Here is a 17,433-nt window from a genome sequence, read left to right on the forward strand (position 1 = left end):
GCGTCCAAAAAAATGGTTCGGCACGGATAAATTTTGTCGTGTAAACGACTTTGCCTCACCCGTGCCGAACCAGAATTTTACCCGTGTTCCGGGACCTAGTCGCGAGGTAGTACGAGCACGAATGCGTGCACGATGATGCACGATGTCATATGTGTAAAGCAATCATGATCTTAGTCATCGTCACCGTAATCGTCAGCGTCATCATAACTTTTGTTGTTATTTTTTTTGTTGTTGTTGTTGCACTTGCAAATGTTTTATTGAGTTGACCCCAGGAGGCAGAAAATTCGTGTTCAGAGATAAAGCGTTTAATTTCTGATACCCGCTCCTTGTCAAAAACACTAAGAGAGCTAGCATTCCCCAGCTCCTGATCCGAATCTTTCAATTCAGAAATGAAGTTTGCAGATATGCTACGCACACTACGTGCTGTTTTTTTTATTTCAGTTGCAATGAACTAAAAAAGAAAAGTGAATCGCGGTGTCCCAGTGCGTCCGGCCGTCACGTCTCTTTCCAGGGCCGTACCTGCCGTTACGCAAAGTACGCAATTGCGTACCAGAATTTCCCAGATTATTTTTGCATTTAACAGACCTTATAATAGAGAAGAAAAGTCGTGTACTGTCTTTACGCGTACTGATGTTTTTCTCTTGAACTTTTTCTGCACCTAAAACGTGAACGTTTGTCGAGAAAGCAAAGTTTTGTTCGACTCATTTTCAAAACTCATTTCATTCAACCTCAAATGTATGTAAACTTCCAGAAGAATTTAAATATGGTAACGAGTAACTCAAAATAAGTTTGAATTAAACTTACAACAAGTTGTCACGAAAATGTTATTTTGTCTATCTAAAATCTTTTATCTGTCAACGTTTTCTTTTTCCTATCCTTTTTTGGTTTGTACATGATCAGTTGTATAGCACTGATACGGCATATCTATCTGCGTCAAGAAGTAATTCAGCTGACTGGCCGAATTTCAATATAACCAATGCAAACGAGCCTTCTTACTTTGCCAGTGTCCACTAGAGCGGCCATTTATCTTTATGAGAAGATCTAGAGTCAAGATGCGCTCAACTTTGAGAACTGAGCGGCACTTTGCTCTGGTGCTTAAAGCGATAATCTGATGGACTCTGACATTGCAATACGGGCGTTTTGCGCTAAAAAAAAAAGAACACAAGGTTAGCTTCTAAATTGTTTTTATCGAAATTTCGTATGAGGTCTGCACATAGTTATTGCTTACGGAAAATATTTACCGAATGCGATGCCTATGAAAGTAAAGAAATAAACGGACATTTTCTAATTAGAAACACGTTAACATGCTCCAATGTAATAATGCTATCAAATAATATATATATTGACAAGTTTGGTTTTCTGGTTGAGCCAAGTGAAGGTAAAATCTAGAGTTTATATCTTGATTTGTCAAACCCTTTTCAGTTCAGAATGCAAAAAAAGAACAAAACAAAACCTCCCTAAAAGCTTGTGTATACAGCACTCGTATGATCCCTTAGAGATGAAACCTCATCTCTTACTGACTTTGTGCGTACTACTAAAAATTGCCTAGGAATGCCCCTGCTTTTCCTCGCCTCCTCCTACTCCCCCCTCCCACTCATTGTGACCTTTCGTCCCCATTCCCCAACACTACCTGGGCAAAATGTTTCTTCTACATTTGGTACTTAAATCGACTGAAAAAAATTGCTAGTCCACGATGTAGTGGAGACCTTTCACTTTGTGATGACTCGAGGACACCAGCACTCTTTGTGCTAATTTCGTTATAAATGTTTAGAAAGACTTCACATGGTTAGCTAACACACGGTAAATAGCTATTATTATATCTTTTGGCAGCAGGAACATCAATTCGCCTTCAAAAATAACCTTTAAAACTGTATGCCCTTACACACAATTGTAAACACTGACGAGGAATACGGTAATTTATTGCTATAACGAAGTCGTGTGCTAAACCTGACTACTAGACCGACGTCTGGAAAAGGACAGAAAAAAGACCTTTTTGCACAATTTTAAGAAGAAACTAGTCGGTAAAAACCATGAATGAACTAGAACAATAATATTTTAAGAAATAGTTAAGTATCATCGTGCGGGGATGGCGACGATGGACGCTGTGTGACTTGTGGTTGATTTGCTACGTGATGCATGTATACTGACACGACAACAAAACCTAACGAATATAGCGAAGATTGAGAGTCAGCAATTCAATAACCGCGTTAAACTTCAGCGCAATAAGCAGGACACTTTTTCATAGAAGCAATGACTGTTTTTTTACAGTTTCACCAATTTAATCCGTTAAATCAGGTCTGAAATAATTACAATTATAACTTTTCTGCAGTAATTTTGGCATGTGCTAATTTCGTTACGTGTGTGTCAATTTCGTTATGGCCTCACGATGGACATATTTTGATACCTTTAACCTGATTTCATGCATAAAAGGAACGGGAAATTATCGCCTAAAACACTTTCAAGACAGGCTTGTTACGGGCATTATATATTTCATATGGCTGCGTTCACGAGAGACACACAGTGAAATCCATTGCCATCTAACAGTAAGAGGTGTAAACATGGGTATATCGACCATTTTTTTAGACGGGTCATGGTCAAGCCACAACTCTCAAATACTTATAGGTTAACACTTTAGCTCAATAAGGATGGATCAAAATGACAATGTACAAAAGAACTACGACCGAGATCAGTATTTGGCTTATCAACCGTATCTAAACCCAAGTTATAAAGTGCCTTCTATAACGTGTATAACATCAAAATACGAAGTTTAGAAAAATATTCGAGGCATCCATCCCACATCAGTATATGTACACTTGCTGATATAATTTTATCTATCATTCCCTTTGGCACGACAGTGGTGGACCTTTGTCAAAATTTACGACGGTGACTCGTGGCCCGACATCATCACACCCACTATAGGTACACCTGTGCCTCCAGAGCTCCAATACATCATACATACATGCGTGATATTTAGTAGTAGTAATGCCATGTGCATATTCTATTTTTGATGTTAGTGTGCGCGCTTCCCCAACAAAACGTGAACAACTTTCCACGTACTTTCTTATATAACGAAGTCCAGCATCATTCCCTACCTTCTTAAAAGCACTTACTACTTATTTATTGAGAACTTGTTTTAACTTGGTGCCTTCATTCACCCCGCAATATGTTGGGGTAAGACGGCATCAGATAAGCATCTCATCTAGGGGGAAGTAGGAATACTACAGTCATTTTATGCTACAGAAACCGGGAAAATCTCTGGGCTAGTGGGTCACCGAGGCACACATGCTGACTTAAATTCTTACCTATCTTTAAAGTAAACTAATACAAGCTAGTTCGCCTTTTCGTTCATTTGCCGTAAAATCACTTTAGTTTAGTAGACCCTTTAATAGTGAAATTTGGGACCTACCTTATTATAGGAATATAACGAAGCATTTTAACAACGCAAACAAAATATACGCGTGATAAAATTAACGCGAATTTAAGAAAAGTTCTGGTTAAATGCTTATAGTAAACGTGTTTATATTAATTAACATCAATAAAATTAAAGCGAATTTTTGAATTCGCGTTAATAACATGTATCGTTAATTTCCTATAATAAGGTAAGTTGAATTACCTTTATCCCCTGTGTGGGAAATAGTCCGCAGTTTTGTTCATTTATAATGGTAATAGGACTTTGTGTCGTACAATTCGGTCTGTAATCATACGAATGATTAAACTAATCGGACTCCCGAATCAAAACTATGACAAAATTTGAGAAACAAACAAGGTAAAATGGCTAAACATCTTTGTGAATATTGCCAAAACATAACACTTTTCTCAACAAAAATTCACACCAACAGCGCGCGCAACTGATGACGCATAATATAATATATAAATGGTGTTTATAGTGGTCATGCACTTAGCTTCAAATCTCTACGAGATAGCTAGTTTACAGGCATGCCACTGAAACGGAGGAAACAAATATTTAAATGAAAATAACAAGGTTAAAAATCCCAACTGGCAAGAGGCAGACCAGTTGGCTATATACAAAGCGTGGTCGAGGATTTGAACTCGGAACAACCAAGAAACAAATCCAGCTAGTGGCCAGGGCAGGTCTTGAACCGGGGACCTACAGATTACAACACCAGCGCCCCAACCCACTCGGCCACGCTTGCCTCCCGTCCTCCCTCCTGACGCGTTAACTGTCCTATTACACATTCCAATTACAAGCATGACACCTACCTGACTCGTCCCCAGTCGTCTCTTATGCGAAAATTGCAAGACGCGAAGGATTCCCTCCGTGTTGAGCAGTCGACTCAATACCGACTCAAAAGACGACTGGGGACGAGTCAGTGACGCCTACGCTGTCCTATTAGTGCTCAAATCGGGCTGTTGATAACCAATCACGTTCGAGAATTTTGTTATAGTTTTGATTAACCCTGAAATCACTTTAGTTTGGTAGAATTGAAATGAAGTGAAGTTTGGGACCTAAGCCGCATCTTATTTTCACTCCCCTTTGTCCACTCACTCACTCACTCACTACCCATTGTGCTTAACCCGCATCTTCTCTTTAACTTCATTTCTCACTGTATGGGAAAATAAATAGTCTTCCGTTTCGGCCCTTTTCCGTAACATCATTGCAGTTTGGTCCAAAGTTGGTGAAATTTGGCACCTAACTCGCATCATCGATTCAAGTCCAGTGGCGGATCTAGACCTTCAGTTAAGTGGGTGGTCCGATCATCGAGAACCTAGAATAAGAAGGGGGGCCGCAAATCTTGAAAATATTTTTTCTCGGACCTTGGGGCCTTTGTTTGGCCTAAAAATAAGGTGGTGGGGAGTAGTTAAGTCACTGAAGTCTCTATCTTGGGAAGTTTCGGTCATAGTAAGGTTTGGCACCTAATCTGGATGAAATGGAAACGAATGTTTCCAATCACAATACTTAACAAGGCACGACAAGCGAACTAGACAAATCGCCACCATAGTCGGAGGCAGCAACACGGTAGGGGTCATAACTCGAATGTTAACTTTTTGAAACTTTGTTTTGCTTATTAGGATATCCGGCGAAGTATTCGCGACGCTAGTGAGCGAGGCATGATATAACCGTGTGGAGGGTAACGCATTGTAAAAGGTTACAGATTCAAGACTGTAAAATAAAAAAAAAAAATCAAGTTTCTTTCTTTATTAACGGCTACGCCAGATGAAGCCCAAAAGATATCACGAGGAGCTTTCTCACGAGTTCACTTATTTCCGAAAGACTAAGGAGGACAGCACTGTCCTCTTCTGTTTCCAAGTCGCTGATTAATGGGAGATCTTCTCTATCAAATAAAAAGTTTGGAAGAGTAACATCATGAATGTGGGACTGGAACAAATTTCCCAACTCTATTAGGTGAGACTCTAAAAACAGTAACTTCATTTTAATAAAACGTTTCTCCCCCTCGTCTTAGTGGGAATACTTTTCAGTTGGCGTCTACCATAGATGAAGCGAGGCCATGGTCAATGAGGGCTGCACTCAAGCCTGTTGTACTCGTCCATAGCAGTTCTGAGAGCCTTTGTGCATTGCGAAATTTGTTTGGAAAGCCTTTTGGCCATAACATGGTCTTCTAAAGGAAAAAAAGCAAATTCACTTGTATCATTAACAAGAAAATAACCCTACCGAAAATAAACAGGCAAATAACGTGATATAAAATGAATGAATCAAATGATTGATGATTCATTTGGTATAAAGAAATAACCCTAAAAAAAACAATTTTGATATCTGAAACTTGTTGTTTATGGCTTGAATAAAGTTGGTTAGATATAAGGCACTGACATTATTACACTGAAGTAATGTTAACACTGCCAATCAAAAGGTTATTGTCATTAATCTCAATAAACTAGTAACAACCTGTTCCAGCTAGCTTTTGAAGAAGCAAGTTCAGTTGAGCCTCTGTTTCTGTTTTTGTTTCCTTTGCTTCCTTCAAGTGGTCACATAGACGTTCTCCTGAAAAAAGGTTGATAAATAACCGTTTTTAAAAGGAACCTTAAAACACATTCGACTGCTACTAATAAACTGTCCATGTCACAAAAGGTAGACAGATGGCAATAATAAGCATATCAATATTTGAAACAGACTTCTTTGCATAATGCATGAGAAAGTCTATTAAGGTATCTACTCGATTGGTTGCAGTCATCTACTTAGTCATTTTTCCTATTGGCCTAAAATATGACCACAGCCGTTCCATTACTTCACCATCACTAACACCACCAAAGGCCTCCAGCCTTTTACCACTATAGCTGACCTACCAAAAGCAAGGAAGAAAGCAAAAAAGAAAGAAGTAACAAAAGAACAAGGAAAATAAATAAAAAATTAAATAAAAATAAGTAAAAATTTAAGATGAACTTCATGTCTGCAGCCAGCACCAACAGGGGCAGTCTCATCCAATTTTTTGGACTTAATTTTTGACCGTAGCTTGGAACTGATTGTACTCTACAAAATAAGAAGAAATAATAAAAGCAGTCCCTTTCCATAAAATAATCACCTGTAGAGGAAACTCATAGAAACAAATTAATATTCATTTTAATATTATATAATTTCCAATCCCTATTGTATGTATGGCCATTTTCTGGAACAACACATTCTGAAAAAATAAATATTCACTAAATAATGAGAAATAAACATTGATAAATGATGACAATTAAAGACTAAGGCATGGTGATAGTTGTGCAACCTTGTATAAAGAAAAACTATTTCAAGATAGTCTGAATGATATTCATGCACTTCATAAAAATACATATTAATCTATAGTACTTTACACAATAATTAAATGAATTACAGCCCCTCCTCCTTTAATTACCCGGGCTTGGGACCGGCAAGAGTATGCACACGCTAAACAACAAAACTCTTGGCGGAGTTAACTGTAACATTAGTCCACTTGAGATGACATAAGAATAATTAACTTACAAACAAAAAATTACAATGTATAAGTAAATGTAACCAATAAAATAATGTAAAATTTATCACTACCATTTGTACTCCAACAGCCCCATGGACTATATTGCAGTATGATTTTGAAACATAAAAGTAAAACTACTGACCAGTGCTTTAGAAGATGACTTTTTGTTGTAAGAAATAAAAAATGAGTCGATTTTGCCTTGCTAAATAAACATTGTCTCTCCATGATTGGTAATACTTAGTAATGCACTAGTAATATTTAGTTTCATACACAACCCCAGATGCATTGTGCTTTAAACCCCTATTGTGTTTAAATAAAGGTTATGATGATGATGACGATGACTGGTGCCAGCACTACATTTCCTTACACATCCAAACAAGGCATCAATGAAAATATACATATTTTGGGGGGTAAACAAGATGTATTATGGGATCGTGAAAAAAGCGAATTACATGAACACTTTGATGGAAACCAAATGAAAATACATGTACAGAATGATATAAATGAAGGATATCATGATAATACATGTAACCAACACAGTGGCTTAAAACACAGAACATAATAAAACCAAAATATTGTCTGAAAGATAAACATGTAAACTAACATATCCCATAATATTACACAAAATTGAAGAAAACCTTGGGACAGCCGGACATTCATGTTCTTCACCAAAGGAACTGCTGAAATTGGAGAGATTGCTCATGATGCTGTTCAAAAAACTTAACTCTCCAAAGCATTCACCAACAATAATTCTGTAAGCATCTTTGACCTGCAAACAATAGAGCATCAATTGAAGTGGATCTTACATACAACAACAAAAAACAATTGACCATTGCAGCACAAATAAAGATTTTTTCTAAAGGTATATCATCATTATATCATTATAATACCGGTACTTGAAAACACATAAAAAATGTTAAAAATATTGCATCACTGACTTACATAAGCTTTAGAAAGTGATGATGCCAGCCGCCAGAGTGCGTCATAAATATATTGTGATACCTTGCACTCCAGAAAGAGAAAAAGGAAGCACTCATCAAACCTCGATCAAAGGCAACTTGAGGCTGCTTGGGAGAGGATGGCCAGAAGCCATTTCTAACCAGGGTGACAGCTTCTGGCTAATGCATGGTTGTAACACTTGACTATCAAATAACACACTGTCCTGCAAAAGGGAAGTGTTTAAGACTTTGTTATAGGCATTAATGCAGAAAATAGTGCCTCAATAATCAATAAAAATAATAATAATAATAATAATAATAATAATAATAATAATAATAATAATAATAATAATAAAATGTAATCACTTCAGACCATTTCCATAGAAAGCAATATATCGCACACTAAGAATATTATGGGAAATCAAATCATACTCCGGCATTGAGAGGGTATATTATAGGGGGTCATCAGTCCGCAGACTGCAATGTTTTTTTCTTCATAGACTGCCAATTTCTTTTATTTTCTGCTCAGACCGAAAACGCCATAAATTTCTTGACTGTAGACTGCCAGAAAATAAAGAATGCGCCTGCAGACCGACACTCAAAATAGGCTAAAACCGCCAGATTGCCAGAGTATAATAGACCCTCCTTTGAAAACCATATCAAATCAAGACTAAAAAAGGCCATTAAAATAGTTTAAAGTAAAGTCTATACAGTAGTGGCGCTACTATTATTTTAAGGGCCCACTCCTATGTGGGCAAGTCTCTAATGGCAGGCCCTTATGTTATAAAAGCACAAGAGCTGATCAGTTTTTAGCTATGATGCAACAATGTAATAACAGGTTACCAAGTAGTTTACTGTATTAACTATTTTTTCCTTACCAGTAACACCTATTGCTGTAATTTCACAGATATATCCATGATCAGCATTGTGGGATGTCCACCAGACACAATCATTAAATGTGTAAGGACGGTATCTGCCATCCTGAACAAAAACAGGAAAAATGAATAAATCACACCATGTTCAAGAGCAGTACAAGTAGCCTTGTAGTCCCAGGCAACTGCAAGGCTACTTTGTATTAAGATCCGACCTCCGAAGCAAGGTATTGAGAGATAACAGAGAACTTCATCTCCCTGAACTAAAACTCTATGGGCCAGTCCACATTCATGTAAGCTGCTGCCAAAGGAATGGAATGACTTCTCAAAGGACTATCGAAACTGCAGTAGTCTGAAAACTTTTAAAACTAAACTTTCTTAATTTTTGTAGTGATTTAGACAAGACTGACCATAAATGTAGTGTTTAGATGTTCTTCTCCGCTATATTTGCCAATGAGAAAATGTAATTTAGGGTTTTTTATCAAAATAGTGAAGACTGAAACTAAGCTATTTCATGTATTATGCTTGGCACTTGTTATTATTTTAACAAGTAATGAACCTGGCTTAAAGCAAAAATGTTATAGGCCTATTTTAATTATGCAGTGGAAGGGTACAAAGCACAAACCTTCCAAATTACTGGATGGTGTAGGGATCCTCCAGCATGAACAGTTTCTGTGTTCTTCACATAAACTGCCCAGGGCCACAGGCATCTCCTGGAAGCATCCTTCCCAAAAGGGCTGAAACAAGTTCTTGCCTGACATAAAGCCAAGAAGCAGCAAGTCTTGCCTTTCTGTCGCGGTAGGCCTTGAGCTTTAATTGATCTTAGACTAACTCTCCGAAACTTCCGTTTCCTCTTGGTAGAATCTTCTTGTAAATCAGACCACGTTTCGTCGTCGACAAAATTCTCATCTGCAATACTGGCAACATCATCTAAACTAGATGTCACAGAAGAGGTTGACAGCGAAGCCTGCTGTTGAAGAGGCGCAGCATAACGAAAAGGAACACTTACCATTGTCCTTTTACCTGCTTTACCTCCTTTACAATGGAAACAGTTAACTTTTTTTAGCTCGAAAATCACGTCGAGGAGGCATAAATGTCCGGAAAGGAAAAATTTCTTGTGGAGAAATAGTCGACTTAGAAACCTGGCCTCTTCAAATTCTCAAATCTCAATTCTCGATAGGTGAATAGGGCCTACTTTATCCGTTTGCATGCGGTAATTTGATGATAATTCGATTCGCTTATATGCGGTTGATTAAGCGCGAATCGGGTGGTAATCATTTGTAGCGTTGTATAATGGTCCTGATTGCAAAATGGACTAACACCTTTCGACCCAATCATATGCGTTGTTGTTTCTTCCAATGAAAATGCGTTGTGATCGTGTCTGGTCAGATTATTTTACTGGGGGACTGGACGGTCTGGACGGTGTTTACCAAGTGATCATGAAAGCCCGAATCTTGTGATTTTAACAGGGTGTTTTGTCGGATCTTTCTGCATTTCCCGAACACATTTACAGCTGCATTTGAAGGTAAGAAGCTTTGTGAATGTATTGTATAATGCTGTTTGTAGTAGTGGATTGAAAATGTCTACTTCTAAAAGCAAGGGGCGTCCATGTTAAACTTTATAGTTAGCTTATTGTTGATCGTGTTGCTCTCAAGCGGTACGAACGAACCAAGCTGGCGAAGCACTTTATTTTGTATTCTCCACACTGTTGTGTTTTGCATTTTGCAATTAGGATCTATCGTGCTATTTAATTGCGCAGTATTAGATCGTATAATCGTTTTCGTCACGGGTATAAAGAAACACTGTCATGCCGTCAGCTGAGCACAAATTTTTACTCAGTTTATTTACACCTTGTATCGCCAAAATTATAATGCTTCCAAATTTACAGCTTAGTTGGAAAAAATATATATAGTCAAAAGCAGTAAAATCAATCATTTTCCATTCTTGTGAGAGTTTGAACTTTTGAGCCCTTATTTTGTCAGTTATATTTCTTTGCTTCATCTATCATTTTTGGCAGTGATAAAAGCTACCTATTTTAAAGAAAAGGAAGCTCCTGGGCACAATTATGAAATCACAATACATGTACATTTCCCTGAATGTTTCCTTCCATGTACCAAGCACAGTCTCTAGAAATATAAATTGATGGGTTGCCATGCTTGCAAAAGAGATATGCATGATGTACCAAGGGATAATTCTTGCGGTATCTGACATCAGCAGACTGCAGAAGCAGACTAAGAGAATATATTGTGTGTCCATTACCGTATTATTGAAAGCTAACCGTAAACAGGCTAACCGAAATGCTATCCAGGCTAGATTAAACTGGAGTGAGCTGTAGGCTAACCGGAGTGAATAGTAGGCTAACCGAAGTGCGACGTATTAGGCTAACCAAAGTGAAAAGTCAGCAAGTCTGCAGTCTGCAATCTGCAGTCCTTTAATTTTATTCTGGCATTTAAAACTATAACCACCTCAGTCTATAACCTCTTACTGTGAAATAATGTATTTAATTTTCTCTGGAGAACTTTTTCCAGATACTTATGGCTTTCAAGCCTTCACTTTAACATCCTCACCAGCACTGCAGAATGAGTAGATTTGGTGGAGGAAACCAAAACATAAATTGCACAATGATTGGCCTCCAGGATGATGTAATGGATGGTTTAATCTGACCTGTTACCACCCCCTCGCCCCAGGCATACTTTTTTTTATTTCGTGGTGGTCTATTCCCCACCCCCAGGCAAACAGAAAGACGCAACTCCCTTTCTGTGGGACTCCCCATCGACTATAAATATGTCGCTTTGTAATATACAACAGGAAAGCCAGACGTTTTGTCAAGAACTTGAACGCTTTTTGAGTTAATTTAACAAAGGATACCAGTACTACAGATATAAAATAAACAAATTGAAATAACTGTCTACTATATTTGAAGAAATATGAAAATATAACTCTATTTAATTCCCCACACTTCCTCAAAAGAAAGAAGCTTACAACTCAAGGACAGAAAGTTATTATACTAGCTACATTTATGATCAAAATAGGAAAGCAAAACTGAATTTTCTTTAATGATTTAAACTAGTGCTTCTAGTAAATATCTGTCTCTTTTTGTATAAGTTTAAATCAACTACCAATTTTATACAATCAGAAGACTGACCATAATTACACTTGTACAGGTATCAATCTGTAATTAAGTTCTGTTTTGATTACCGCCAGTGCTATAACCATGAGCTATAGGATAAGTGGAGTTTGTCTAAATTAAAAGCCAATATCTTATCACTAAAGTCTTTTCTTTACTACTCTGTTTACTTCTTTCGTTGTTCGATCACAATACATGGGTAACCAGGCTTTTATTCAACCGAGAAGACCTGGATGCTAAACTAATTTGCATTTGGAGTGCCTCTGGCCACTCCCCGAAAAAAGCACCACTTCATGCCTTTGGGGGTAGGTATTCCTACATGTGGACCACTAAGCTAATTTGCATTTGGGAATATGTGTATAATACCATGGGTAGGAAGATAATCCCTTCTTTCGTGTGAAGCTTGTAAGATCCAAAGGTGGCCATTTTCCTTATAAGGAATGTAAAGGTGGCCCACCTGGGGGTTATACAAAGGAAACCATTCATTCACACAGGGAGTGGGATGAGGTGAACATGGGTTTACCCGAAGTCGTTGGAGTCTTGCTTAATTAAATGGTTAAATTTTGCGACTATGAATTGGAGTTAAGAACTATTAACATCACCTTTGAAGTAAATTGAAATAATATGGGCTCGCCCGCTCTTACTTCTTTTCTTTATTTTACTGTCATAATCTGACGTTCTAATGTTGAGAGAAATACATGTATTTAGTTTTATCGGCTACATTCCAGTAACAGTAGTGGATTCTCCGACGATAATAAATTGCACGCCGCATGTAAATAATTGTATTATATATACGAGTCGAAAACATTAAACAAAGAAGCGCTCTCACAAGCTTAAATTCGTCAAAAAACCTGCATAAAAAACTAACTCACCCTAAGCGGAAATTTTTCTTATTTATTTTATTTCAAAACCTCAGTCGTAAAAGCCGATTTTTCGAAGCTTAAATATTCACAACAACAATTAGTGAATAGATTTGAATATTCATATTTGTAAGTTGTGACCACACAAACACACGCGTAGAGTTCAACGCCTGTGTTTTCTCGTTCATGCTGCACCGGTAAAAGGTCACTCGTTGCTTGTTTAGGCAATTTAAGACAACTCCAGCTTACTCCATAGCGAAAACCTTCAAAAATAACGACAACGACCACAAAACTATCCGAAATTTACATTTTTTTTTCCACCGTTGAGTTGCGAACACCTCCAAAATAAACCAAAATTCATTTCCGGTTGCCAAACCTTTCTTCGTGCATGTGGGGAAAGGCTCAAGTTTGTCGCCTTTTTCATACCTCACTAGGGGATTGAGAGTGCTCGTTGATCTTACGGGCTCAACACGAAATTAAAAAACAATACCCATTGTTTGTCTGGTTTAGTGATTGGCCAAAAACCAAAATCTCCTAGCAACAGTAAAAGTTTTTCCTACCCAGTGTTTTTATTATTCGCCGTAACACCAAATGCAAATTAGTTTAGCATCCAGGTCTTCTCGGTTGAATAAAAGCCTGGTTACCCATGTGTTGCGATCGAGCAACCAAAGTAGTAAACAGAGTAGTAAAGAAAAGACTTTAGTGGTAAGATATTGGCTTTTAATTTAGAAAAAAATCCACTTATCCTATAGCTCATGCTATAACACTATTTAATAATAAGAGCAGTATTTTAATAAATTCTTGCTCTCCAACTATTCTGTAACAAATACGACAGATTTTTCCTCAAAATATCCAGTCTTCTTCATTCGTTTTGTCAGCTGCCGGCATCTAAACCATGAAGTTAGGTACATCAAAGGAACAACCAGAAGTTATTTTTTTGATTTGTCCCACCCACCAGGACAACACTGCTTTAAACAATTCCCCATCCCCGGGCCCAAAGGGCCCAACTTGTCCCAGGGATTACCAGGGGGGTGGGGGTGGGGGGTGTAGGTTGTTAACAGGTCACATTGAACCATGCATAATACACTGATGAATAAATTTGACCAGCATTTCAAATGAGTGGATATCTTTGGCTTCACTCATGTTTCAACCTTTAAGGTCCTTGATTGTTTTGTTAAGCTTGACTGTTAAGCTTGACTTGCTTGTACTACCAAGGAGAGTGATGAACTTAACAGAGTCCTGGAATTGTCTCACTTATTTTATGCAAAAAATTCTAAACATACATGTACACCTGATAATTAGTTAAATGTTTCCATAAACTACTTCTAACAATTAAACAGGTAAATGAAACCCCATATTGGCCCTATTGGTGTATGGATTTTAAATAACTGTGAAAAATCAGAATTTAAGAAGGCATAGACAATGGCTGATTTCTTATGCAACACAGACAAAACACTGTTTTTGCCTGGCATCCCGAAAGCTGTTTGTTAGGAAAATTAGCGTTTTGCCCGAAACACCCTAAGTGAGAGCAAAAACCCGAAATTTACACCCCTAAGCGAGAGGATGAGCATCACTGCCCCTTTAGTAGGTTTGTCCCCCAGGTAGCTGGTCCAAAATTGCACCAAATAGGAATACACACCAATGCCTTGACATGTCTTCATTAGGTGGCTATGCCATTATCTCTGTGTGTAAAGTGTGTAAAGCTGTGTTCACACTAGGTGAAACATGATTAGTCTGATCACGAATAAAAGTTACATGTTTTGTTGTGAAAAGTGTTCACATCAGGCAGTGCATTGCGCGAATCATGATTGAAACATGATTATTCTGATCATGATTGAAACTACCTCACGAGGTAGTTTCAATCATGATCAGACTAAACATGTTAATAATTGCGGACTTGCAGTGAAGAGGCGAGTGCCCAAAAGCTTCAGACCAAATGTTTATTAAAATATGGGCTAATGAAGCGATACAACAGGAATTAGCGCGACGGGTAGAAAGCAGAATAATTGGCAGAGCATTGCCACGAAAGTTTACGACGAGCAGCATTGCAATGCAAAAGCAAACTTCACAAAACATTTTTCTTTTACCAAAGATAGCACAAATACTGTTTATACTGTCTCCCCAGCTTGCTTAATGCTTAAAAGCCCTGCTCCATCAAAGGGCTTGAAAATAGACAGAAAGACAAAGATTTAATGGAAACTTTATAATTGTAATTTCGAGCTATATTTTTCGGTTAAAGTATACAAGATTTATGCAAGAACCATAAAACTGCATAAAGACATTACACCATGTTATAATGTTCAGGAATGTAGAGTACTGAGCCTGACAAGAGCTAGCAACCACTGACCACCATGGCAGCTGACTAGACACTTGGTTAACTTGGTTAAATTGCATTTAACCTCATATTTTATAAATTTCCCTTTACTGAGGAAAATCTCTTTTTCTATAATTATTAAAATGTGTCCTTTTTTTAAAGAAACAATCAGCTTAAGGTATCAGCCACCGTTAAAAGGTGCAGTTTTTCTAATTTTGAGATTTTGTGATGTTCAGATAAAGCTCTTCAAGGGCGTTCTTTTACAAAAAAGTTCACAAAAAAATCTTATTTCTGCGCGAAGTTATTGCGCGATAAAGTTTTTGCAAGGTTAATTATGTTAATTGCCCGTTGAGATGTCCTGTCAACGCGTCACGAAATCCCAGATCCATTGTTCACGCAAGAACATATTTGCAAGAACAAGCGGTAAGCGCCGAATGCGGGCAGTCGGTTTCCGTGCCAGCAAATGAAAGCCGATCGTAAATTCATGTTGAAGAACCGGTTGAAGATCTAGAAAGTGGTCACACTGAATAGAATAGAAGACGCGCTACTGTTCAATGGAAACAGACACGCATAAATATTGAAATAAAACGACAGTGACGGTGGATAGGGCCTGCCTTGTGAAACATTTAGGGTTTACAATCGACGATATTTGTTGTCTGAAAATATGTAAGCCTTAAATCAAATTTATTCTTACCCAGCTAGAACTACAATGTACTAGTCTCATTTCGGCAAGCCTGTTTTCTTTTGTGTTGACCGAACGTTATTTCGAGGCTTCACCTTCACTTTCAGCTGCAATCGCCGTTTGTTACCGGCTTTGTCGCGCTTTCGATGAATCAGCACCACCAAACTCGAAGCATGTCAAATTATATAACATAAATGCGGCTCCGTATGTGGAGCGAAAATTTTGAATTTTCTATAAACTGTATAAACCTCGATTTGTATCCGGTCAGAAGATAAAAATATATCGCCACGTTCTGCGTAAATGTTTTGCCTGCTGAATGTAACCTGTCAAGCATCTATTGTTAGAGAAGGATGACCCTTTCTGGTAAGCATCAACCTTGACGTTCCAGGCGTTATAATCCCATTATGGGTAAGACTCCGCAAAAAATATAATTCGCTTTTTTTCTCAGAAAGAAAATTTCGACAAGTTGAACGTACGTTTTTAACTCCAAGTCGGCAGCCCCTGAACCGATTTGGCTGAAATTTGGCCAGCTTATTGCCAGATAGTTTTTCTCCGAAACTGTGTCTGCGATTTTTGTTTTCTTTTCTCGTTTTTGAATAATTTTTATTTTTCCACAGGAAGTGGCGATGATTCGTCTCCCCTAACTTCATCTGCGCATTATAAAAGAACAAACGCACTTGTCAAAAATCTGAGACACGGTTTTTTAGAGAAAGGTGTTAAGAGGCAAACGCGATGTTTTTCGTTTTCTTCCGCTTAATTTCGGCGGGCCCTGAGCTTGATTTACACAGACATATACTTTCGCAAAAACGTCTCAATTTTGCGTTTGTTTTAAGTTTTCGTCATTTTTAAAGGAATAATTGATAATCTGGAACTATTAAGCTTTCAGAAAATGTGTGGTTTGTAGGGGTTTGTATTAAAAACAAAAGCGCTGGAGCGATCCGGGCGTGGACGGTCCTGAAGGGTGGCTGATACCTTAACTCAACATATGATAAATGCATTTTTGTAATTCTTGTTTATAATAATAATAATGCTTTGAATTTCTGTTTTAGCGTTAATGGATGAGGATCAGGGGTTGAATGAGGAATAGCATCACAAACCGAAGATGATAAGAGACTAAGAATGGTGAGCATCGACCCTTACTAGTAGGCCATATACCTTTAGTTATTAATTTTACTCGAATAAGCGCCACGCTCGAAAAAGTGCCGCATTTGGGACAAAAATTCAAGCCAACAGCATTGCAATGAAAAACAAACTTCACAAAACATTTTTTTACCAAAGATAGGACAAATACTGTAAATACTGTCTCCCAAGCTTGCTAAACCCTGCTCCATCCAAGGGCTTTAAAATAGACAGAAAGATAAAAATTTAATGGAAACTTTATTGTAATTTCGAGCTATATTTTTCGGTTAAAGCATACAAGATTTATGCAAGAACCGTAGAACTGCATGAAGACATTACACTATGCTATAATGTCCAGGAATGTAGAGTACTGAGCCTGACAAGATCTAGCTATAGCAACCCCTTACCACCAAGACAGCTGACTAGACACTTGTTGTTGGTTAACTTGGTTAAATTGCATTTAACCTCATATAAATTTCCCTTTACTGAGGAAAATCTTTTTTTCTACAAGTTACCTGTGCATTTTTTTAAAAAACAATCAGTCTAACTCAACATGTGATAATGCATTTTTGTGATTCTTATATTTATAATAATAATTTTTGAATTTCTG

At 37.6% G+C, this 17,433-nt stretch overlaps 1 protein-coding gene and 1 long non-coding RNA gene across 4 annotated transcripts; both read right to left on the minus strand.

Annotated features, from left to right (window-relative positions):
• Window positions 1–5,143: 5,143 nt before the first annotated feature.
• LOC144648268 (uncharacterized) lies at window positions 5,144–7,124 on the minus strand. Its single transcript, XR_013569678.1, has 2 exons — window positions 5,864–7,124; window positions 5,144–5,579 (listed from the first exon to the last, which is right to left on the minus strand). It is a non-coding gene; the product is annotated as an uncharacterized LOC144648268 (long non-coding RNA).
• Window positions 7,125–7,561: 437 nt separating this feature from the next.
• Window positions 7,562–9,970, minus strand: LOC144655118 (uncharacterized). 3 transcript variants are annotated; one of them, XM_078515348.1, is made up of 4 exons: window positions 9,347–9,970; window positions 8,728–8,830; window positions 7,854–8,073; window positions 7,562–7,680 (listed from the first exon to the last, which is right to left on the minus strand). In XM_078515348.1, the coding sequence occupies exons 1-3, from the start codon at window positions 9,731–9,733 to the stop codon at window positions 8,057–8,059; spliced, it is 507 nt and encodes a 168-aa protein (XP_078371474.1). In that variant the 5' UTR covers window positions 9,734–9,970; the 3' UTR covers window positions 7,562–7,680; window positions 7,854–8,056. The 3 variants fall into 3 exon arrangements, with proteins under 3 accessions (XP_078371474.1, XP_078371469.1, XP_078371464.1); XM_078515343.1 differs by lacking the exon at window positions 7,854–8,073 and having other exon boundaries at window positions 7,590–7,680; window positions 9,359–9,970; XM_078515338.1 differs by lacking the exon at window positions 7,854–8,073 and having other exon boundaries at window positions 7,590–7,680.
• Between the last annotated feature and the right edge of the window lie 7,463 nt (window positions 9,971–17,433).

This window comes from Oculina patagonica, chromosome 1 (assembly GCF_052425735.1).
Source record: "Oculina patagonica isolate OP01 chromosome 1, crgOcupat, whole genome shotgun sequence".
Classification (NCBI taxonomy): Eukaryota; Metazoa; Cnidaria; class Anthozoa; order Scleractinia; family Oculinidae; genus Oculina; species Oculina patagonica.